This window comes from Arachis hypogaea, chromosome 9 (genome assembly GCF_003086295.3).
Source record: "Arachis hypogaea cultivar Tifrunner chromosome 9, arahy.Tifrunner.gnm2.J5K5, whole genome shotgun sequence".
NCBI lineage: Eukaryota > Viridiplantae > Streptophyta > Magnoliopsida > Fabales > Fabaceae > Arachis > Arachis hypogaea.
Genome location: NC_092044.1, coordinates 120,192,940 through 120,202,184, shown reverse-complemented (window position 1 = coordinate 120,202,184; position 9,245 = coordinate 120,192,940). Strand labels below are relative to the sequence as shown.

Here is a 9,245-nt window from a genome sequence, read left to right as displayed (position 1 = left end):
TTGATTTATTAGATAGACAAAACAAAATTATCTACTTAATTGATCAATAAAACCTCATATATATAACTTCCCTATTATCACAATAAAACCTTCTTAAGGCATTGGTTTTTGGTGAGAACTAAACTCTTCTAAATAATAATCATATCAAAATCCAAAAAATAATGAAATGCAATTGGCAAGTTTATATCAAATAGTCAATGTGTCCTCTCTTTGACTATCACATAAAATCATTTAATCTAACCTTATTATTATTAAAAAAAAATATGTGCTTAGCAATACATTTTAAGAATATAAATATATAATAAAAAAATATTTACTTAAACGTTGTTCACATTTTTTGATATTTTTAATATATTAAACACATAAAAAACTTTAAAAAATTTATTTTCATACTCTTACCATATATAGTAAAGATATACATTTAATCTAAATCCAATATTTATTCAAGTTTTGAATTCAGAAGATAACAGCGTCGCGGATTCTCTCTTTAAAAAAAAAAAATAATAAATCCAAAATTATAAATAGATGAGGTTGATGCAGCTGTTCCATTATGTACCAAATAACATGTTCATTCATTCATTCTAACATTGGGATTGAAATCAAAGAAACGTTCAGAGCACAGATTCATCAACTGTAACAGCTGCAACATCTAACAACCACTGGATTCGTACTTTTAAACCCTAAACCTGATCGATTCCATGGTTGAACACTACAACAAGTACGATCCTCATTCACAAGAAATCAAATAATTAAACAAATAAATAATAAACTTTGCGATTTAATTATTTATGTTTTCGGTTTTGGATTTTTGATTGCCGTGAAATTTGGGTGCGTAGGCTGGTGAAGCTGGTGGCGAGGGCTTTCTACGAAGATCTAACGAGCAAAGGTGATAATCAACCCAAAAGCGGAAGAAGTGATAACAGAGGAATCGCCGTTGTGATCCTCGACGCCCTCACTAGGTTATCCTTCTTCAGATTTCGATTTCTCTCCCTTTATTTTCACGCAATTGCAAACGGAATAAAAAAAAATTGAAAATAAATAAATAAATGATCAAATTTCATTTGAAATTTTAGTGCATTGAGGTTAAAATACTTGTTAGTAGTGTTGAAGGTGATAAAATGATGAATTTGATTAATCTGCTAATGGTGTGGCTTGATTGAGACAAGTATTAAACCTATTATTATATAGGCTATTGAGCATAACTAACTGTTAGCTAATTTTTAACGGACTAACTAACTGTAACTCATTTCAGCTTGATTGTAACACTTAGTATGCCTGGATTTGATTTTGAGATTCAATAATGATATTGGTTGAATTACAGTGTTTGATTATACATAGTTGAAAGAGAACATGGGGGGAGGGGAATGGGGATATGTCTGTTTGTTTATTTAGTTTGCTTGAGTTATTTTATTCAGTTGGCCTTGTGTTAATTCTTTTATCTAGACGGCAATGGGTTAGGGAAGAAGACTTGGCAAAGGACCTCAAATTGCATACGAAACAGCTTCGTCGAACTCTGCGGTTCTTTGAAGAAGAAAAGATAATAACCCGGTTTCACAGAAAAGAGGTGACTTTCGTGTTCAGTCCATGTATAGTTTGACTGCCATTTTGTGAATTGTTATCGGCTTATTAATGTTCGCCAACCAGATTGGCATGTTCTAAAGTCTGATATAAAGCTTGGTTGTATTAGTCAATGAGTTAAACAGGTCAACTGAGTAGATCAATCTGTTGGTGATGACACATTCCTTCAGTTAACAATTAATTGGATGATTTATTCTTAACTCATATAAATTGGAAGCTACAGAATGACACACTAATAGAAGGGAAATAAAAGGGGATATTGAATTTTAGTGCAGTATGATATTCTTCTCATTGCAACTCTATTCTTATGTTCTCTAGTTCCGTAATTAAAATTTAGTGAAATGGATAAGGCTGGGGTAAGGATTATTCAATAAAGTACAACAAATTTATGATGTTTATTCCTGTTATTTATGCAGGTATTTGCCACACCTTAGCACTAAAGATATTGCAAGTATTACATCTCAGTTATCTTAACCTGTTCGAGTTGTCACTGTAAATTCGGCATAATATTTTGCTCTGAAGATTTTGTAAAAGGATCTTATTCTCTTTTGGTTCTGTTTGATCTGTTAACTTGACCATGGATACCCAACAACAAATTCACATACTTCTCTGATTTTACGGACACATTAAATAAGGATATGCATGCTACTGCTAAGATTATTATGATATAAGTTTGTCATCATGCTGTAGCGTATATGTCATTCTAATCCTTTGTACAACTTTCTTTTTGGCTGTCTCTAAGATGTGAAGTTTCTTCATTCTTTTAAATTCAAATGTTTCAAAAATCATAACTGGTTATTTATCGTTTCCAATTTCTTTATTATGATGTGTGAGTTGTGGGTAAAATAGATATAGTCATGGTATAGTGTACCTGTTTTAAATGTGTGATTTCACCAGACAGCAAAAGGTGCAAAAATTTTTAGTGCTGCTGTAGCTGCTACAGTCGATGCTCAACATCCAACAAAAGAGGGAGAAGAAAAGGTCAAGCTGCACACACACTCTTATTGTTGTCTAGATTATGCACAGGTCCATCCCTTCTTGCATTTTCTTCTATAAATCTATTTTACTGAGTGTTTGTGTTTCATACATTGAAATTCTTAGTTGAGTCTCATTGCAGATATATGATGTGGTCAGATACAGACTGCATCGCATGAAGCATAAGCTGAAAGATGAATTGGATAACAAAAACACAGTTCAGGAATATATATGTACAACCTGTGGGAAAAGGTCTTAATAATTAATTTTAAAATCAATAATTTGTCATGGTTATTCAATTTGATGTATTCTTGTAACCTAATACTCTGGAATTTGAATTATTGTAGATACAATGCTTTGGATGCATTGCAGTTGATTTCATTTGAAGATGACGACTTCCATTGTGAAAGTTGTAATGGAAAACTTGAGATTGAAAGCGATAAGATTGCTGCTCAAGATGGGGGAGATGTTGATGAAAATGCAAGACGACGACGACGTGAAAAGTTAAAAGATATGCTTCAAAAATTGGAGGTTCTCATATTATTTATTTCTATTATTTGTTTCAAATGATGAATAATTTTTGTTTATAATTGTATTCTCGATGAAAACTATCTCATTTGTTTGCTACTTTCTAGAAATAAGAAACTTAAATAATGATGTTTGCCTATTTCCCTCTAGGAGCTAATTTGGGTCATAGCCAGCTTCTGTTTTTCATCTCATGTAAACTTTAGTAGCAGGAGGATATAAAAATAGACATTCTTTACCCTTTACAGGCATAAGGATCTCTTGAGATTATTGTGATGGAGAGAAATTATTAACCACATTAGAGTTGGAGAAGATCAAGAAAGAAAAGAAACCTGGAGACAGAACCCCCTATTTCCATTCTCTTTTGATGTTCTGGCCCTAATTAGGAGAGAATCAAAGGAATAAAATTGCTGCCAGTTTAAACTCGAAACTTGATAACATCAGCATGGTGTCCAAAATTTATTGGGCAGATTTTCAAGTTTACTGGAGGACTGGAGGTCACTGAGTTTGACTAATAGCTATGCTTCTAAACTCAATGCCTCATTTTTGACAACCGTGTTTGATACAGTGCCCAAAATTTGCTAGACACAATTGCAAGTTTACCTGAGGTCACCCACTTTGCACGTTTGAACTCCATGATATTTGTTGGAGTGCATACAGCCTAAATGTTCTCATTGTTACTGAACCAGCATTTAATTTTTATGTGATGATTGTTGTACTTTATGTGAAAATGCAGTCGGAGCTCAAGCCTTTAACAGACCAACTCAATCGAGTAAAAGACTTGCCTGTCCCAGATTTTGGCAATCTTCAAGCATGGGAAGCTCGAGCTGCTGCTGCTGGGCGTGCAGCCGGTGGAGATGGTTCTGATAAATCTCAGCTTGGACCAATCCCTTACAGTGGAGATACAAAGGTTAGGGGTAGCCTTTTCTTTCCCTTTTGTTTTGGAGGATATGTTATCCTCTTCGTAGTTGAATATCCTCTCCTCACTATTCTTTTTATTTTTTTCCCTATTTTTTCAGGAAAATGAAAATTTTCCTTACTTTTAATTTGAGTAGTGTCATGTTATATAATCTGAAAGAGAGCATACGTATTATTGGCATACCATTGATGGCAAAGTGCCGAATACCCTCATAAATATTACATTGGAGTTTCTCAACCGTCCAAGACTCCCAAACAAATCACAAGACTCCAATTCTCTACTCTTTACCTTCTAATTTATACGAATCCCTGGCTCAGTGTCTCTATATCTACTGGTAAACTTCCCCTAAAAAAAAGCCATCTACTATGCACCAAAGAGAGGCACAAAACTATCATGTACCAAATCAGAACTGGTGGCTAAGAATTCTTAAAATTGTCCTTACATATGTTTTCATGTGTATCGTGAACATGCTCTCCAACTTGGTGTTGTGTTTTGTTTTTTCTTTCTTTTAGTTTGCACTCCTGGTCAAATAGTTTTAATTTTTGGTTATTTTTCTGTGCAAAATTTGTGATGGAGCATATCTTCCATAAAAGCCTTAAACGCTAAGTTGTTTGTTATGAACGTGGACAGGTTGTAGTTGATTTCAATGGCTCCGAATTAAAAGGAGCTGTTAAGTCAGAAACTGAAAGTACCAGTTTAAAGGTTTTGCCACCATGGATGATTAGACAGGGAATGGTTCTTACAAAAGAACAGCGAGGAGAGGTGAAGCAGGAAACAAAAATGGATGGGACTTCAACATCCACAGCAACACAATACTCGGACGACAAAAAGTCATCAATTTTGCAAGAGGATAACAAGAATATACAGGCTCGTAGAATAATTCTTTATGTTCTGATACTTGTTACTTTCCTTGCTTCCCAAGTCATTCTAAAGTTTCATTCTAAAGTTTATGCTGACCCCCCTTTATCTGTGTATTATATAGGATGAGTATATCAAGGCTTATTATGCTGCTTTACTTAAGCAACAAGAAGAATGGCAAGATGCATCAAAAAATCAAGAACCAAATGCACCTGCAGCAGAGGATCCTTCTAGCAGTACTTCCAATCGTCAGGTTGGAGTCAAATCAAAACGCGAGGAAGACGAAGAAGATGATGGTACTGAGTGGGAGGATGCTCCATTTGGAGGTATATGTCGTCTTCTGAATCTGAGTAAATTGAAAGTTGGATACTTTTTTAAACCTGCATTTATATGTTAAACATGTTTTACATCAATTGTGTCCCTCATTCGTGCTTTGGTGTATATATGAAGGCATTGGAAATGGTTACAAGGTCAATGATTTGAATTTTAAATCTGACAAGGATCAACCGCAACCACAAGCAGATGCTAGTGATGATGACGATGATGTTGACTGGGAAGAAGGCTAATGAAGTTACATGGTTGGTTAAGTATGATGAAATGGCTTTTTCTGATATACAAGGAGAAGGTGCTCTTGTTCTTGAGCATAGAGCCATGCTGCTGTAAGTTATGCAGCTAAAAAACCCGGGTTAGCTGTTCATATTCTTTAGTTGCTGTGGTGCATTTTGCTTGGTGACGCTTCCCTGAACTTTTAAAGAGAAGATTTGGAGGGTTGGTTTTATAGCATCGGTTATCATAAATTTCTGTCTTCATATATTGGATGGGTCAACTCTACTTTGAAATTGTGTGTGAAACTTCATTTGGTTGTGTTGTAACCAACACAAAAACAGAACACCATTCTGGATTTTTTTTTATTACATAAATAAAATAAATATAATAATTAACTATTCATGCAATGGGAGTATTTATATTTTTATATTATATTATATTTACATCTAGTTTATAAAAAAGGATAAAATTAAAAAATTATAAATTATAAAATTTATAATTGGATGGAGTATACCTACCGTTAAAATGGGTCAAGTTAACCTATTTATCTGTTTAAAGGAGCGAATTATTTTGAGTTAAACAGATGGTTGTATACAAAAAATGTGATTTTATTGTGTATGAATAATTCTAAGATAATCCAAAACATGGCTAAAAAAAATTTAAGTTCCTCCTTTGGGTTAAACAAGTGAATGTAGACTAAAAGTGTAATTTTATTGTGTATGAATAATTCTATGACCCAAAACATAATCAAAAAAGAGTAAAGTTTCTTTTATAAATGTTAGGCTAAAAGGATAAAATTCAAAAAGAAAATCCTAAGAAGTTAAATTTTTCTTTAAGTGGAAACTAAATTAATGAGATGGATTGGTGGATTTGAAATGTAGAGTGTCGTCTAGTTAGAAATGAACTAAACTAGATGTTCTTTTATTAATGTCACATGTCATGAGCACTCTTTTACTCAAACATCTCTTTGTTGCTACAAAACACTCAATAGTGTCAAAACTGCTACCTTAACTTGAAGATCACCTTCCTTCTTATATTCATAGTTAAAGAGACTTAAAATAATGAAAACACTCAAAAACATCTTCCGTCAATTATTTGATAACAAGCATTGAGATAAAAGGAATAGGTTGAATATAACCTTATAACCATTAGATAATATACTCTCCTTTTAAAACAACTTGAAATTATAAAAGGAGTTTAACCTACTTCTCTCAAAAAAGATTTTTCAAACTTGAGAGATCATCTCTATCCTTGTCTCTCTTCTAATTTTTTATTATTGTTTTTTCATTTTGTTCACCAAATTCAAACAAGAGAATTCATAAAATTAGCATTTTGGGTGTTCTAGTAGAACACCCGACAACAAGTTTAATTAACCCCTGTTCACTTTAAAAGAGTTCATTCATCATTCTATGACATTAGTAAAAGTTTCAATTCTTGTTTCCACCACTGTTCCTCATATTTAGTTCTTGTGTTGCTTATTTGCCACTAATAAAAGTGTTTTACTCACAAATTTATCTACCATTAATCTCTCATCTTAATCTTTCTTTACTTAATCTATTTCCACAAAACTATACCCGAATCAACGGGTTGACCCCGATTAACCCAAAAAAATAACGGATTAAATAGGCGTTTCATTTAAATATTTTTTCTAAAAAAAAATATGTTTAGCCAATATCTTTTCTTATTCGACGCAAAAACCTGACATATCAATAAACAAAACACTGTTTATTTAAGATTGACTTAAAAGTGATATTTTTACCCGTTTAAATCATTAAGTTGGTTATAAACGGTCTGAACTAAAAAAATCATAATCTATGACCAAAATGGATTTAAACGGATCAACTCATTTAATTCAGGAATCTAGTCGGATTTAAACGGGTCAAGATGACTCGTTTGACAGTCCTACCAGTCGGACAATTCAAATCACAATAGCTTAATCAGATTAAATTAAAAACTAAATTTAAATTGATACTATACATATTGCAATCGTTCAAATAAAATTTGATTAAATAAAAAATAAATTTTTTTTATTACAATTCAATTATAAACAATTATATTGATTTTACCTTTTAAATCAATCTAAATTGTATTATAAATACTCTCTTTTTAATTGTCCAACGATCTCATTGCATTGCAAACAAGATTCATGTAAACATAATTTTCTCATATTTCGTTTTCAAACAAAATAAGTAACAAAATTGGATTACTTATTTTTTTTTATATTATAAAAGAGATATGTAATAATTTTGAGATAAGTAATGAAAATAAAAAAATATGTTAAGTATAAGTATGAAATTTAATTTATTTAATTTTAAAATACTTATGTTGTGGTAATCAAAATAAATATATGTTTTTTTTTTAAACGTATCAAGCATTTAAGCTTGTCCCATAAAAATATTAATAAATCAGAAAAATGTATTTATCTTTTACAATTGTTTAAATTCATAATTTATAAAATATGAATATTTTTTCTCAAGATTAAGGCTGTCAAACGGGATAGTTCGGCCCATTTAAGACCGGTCCGTTAAGCCAATAGGTTAAATGGGCTGGCCTATTTAAGTCCGTTTTATTCGCAGGCCAGCATTTTTTACCCCAGACCGTTTATGGTTAGTCCGATGGATTAAACGGGCCAGCCCGTTTATCATTTTATTTTATTTTTTGAAAAGTATTTTGACAAAAAAATACCACTTTTTCGTCAAAATTCATTAAAAAATAATATTTTTTTAGTTGATGGGTCGAATTTTCGGATCGGATCGAGAGAAATATTGGCTAAAAGTGCTACTTTTTTTTAAAAAATGTAAAAAAAATAAACGGGCCACCCATTTAACCCGCAGGCTAGCCCGTTTAACCTGTCATTTTTTTCGGATTAATCGAGCTCAACCCGTTTAGCCCGAAATTTAAAAGGATTTAATTTTAGAGGCAAAATCTGCCCATTTAAATGGGTAAACAGACTGGCCCGATAGATTTAGCCCATTTCGACGGTCCTAGCCAAGACATTCATGTTTGCTTTTGTTTAAAGCCACACTAGATTCCAAGGGTTTCATTCTGTAATGTAAAATATAGTAGTTTTAATGTTATGAATTTCATAAGAACTTTAACTACATTTAAAAATTTCTAAAATATTTAATTAAGATGCAACTATTTTAAAATAAAATTCTTTAAACTACTAACACAATTAATATATTTTGTAATTTTAGTTGAAATAAAAGTAAATCACAAAAAATATATTCGAATAATTTTATTGTTGACAAAAATATACTAAAATTTTGTTATTAGTAAAAATGTCCTCAAATAGTTTAAAAAAGCTAAAAAAATATCTAACATTAAATATATATTCTCCAAAAATATTTTAGAAATTGAATTTTTATACGATTTTTTGTAAATATAATTAAAAAAATAAGATTTTTATCTTTAAAATTTAGTAATTTTTCACTAAATATATATTTTTTTATTTTCTTGGTCAACAACTAATAAACTTTTAAAAAAATAAAAAAATATAGAAATCAAATTTTTATCCTATTTTGTGTGTATTTTTTAAACAATTATCTAAATATTTCTATAAAATTTTTAGATTAAATACATAAACAATTTATCAAATACAAAAATCGTTTGCCACTTAAAAAAGATAAATTCTTTTTACATATTTTAGTTACATTTTTAAATATTTTTATTACGTTTTTAAATTATTTAAAAATATTTTTATCAATAATAAAATTCAAATGGATTTTTATCAAATTTTTATCGAAGACAATTATTCGAATGCATTTTTTATACTTTACCCTTGAAATAATTAATTATTTATTGACAAAATCTATAAATAACTTAATGAAACAAAATCTATAAA

General features: G+C 30.7%; 1 protein-coding gene across 2 annotated transcripts; it reads left to right on the top strand.

Moving 5' to 3' along the window:
- The first annotated feature begins 430 nt into the window (after nt 1-430).
- Nucleotides 431-5,808, top strand: LOC112712709 (uncharacterized). Of its 2 annotated transcripts, none has more exons than XM_025765643.3 (10): nt 431-718; nt 837-959; nt 1,444-1,564; nt 2,476-2,604; nt 2,696-2,805; nt 2,901-3,084; nt 3,815-3,988; nt 4,628-4,864; nt 4,980-5,181; nt 5,306-5,808. In XM_025765643.3, the coding sequence occupies exons 1-10, from the start codon at nt 699-701 to the stop codon at nt 5,419-5,421; spliced, it is 1,416 nt and encodes a 471-aa protein (XP_025621428.1). In that variant the 5' UTR covers nt 431-698; the 3' UTR covers nt 5,422-5,808. The 2 variants fall into 2 exon arrangements, with proteins under 2 accessions (XP_025621428.1, XP_072059843.1); XM_072203742.1 differs by having other exon boundaries at nt 3,815-3,995; nt 4,635-4,864.
- Nucleotides 5,809-9,245: the final 3,437 nt, after the last annotated feature.

Coding starts and splice junctions, on each gene's coding strand:
- LOC112712709 (XM_025765643.3), top strand. CDS start 699: ATGGTTGAACACTACAACAA. Junction 2,806..2,900: donor TGTACAACCTGTGGGAAAAG/GTCTTAATAATT, acceptor GAATTATTGTAG/ATACAATGCTTTGGATGCAT. Junction 4,865..4,979: donor AGGATAACAAGAATATACAG/GCTCGTAGAATA, acceptor TGTATTATATAG/GATGAGTATATCAAGGCTTA.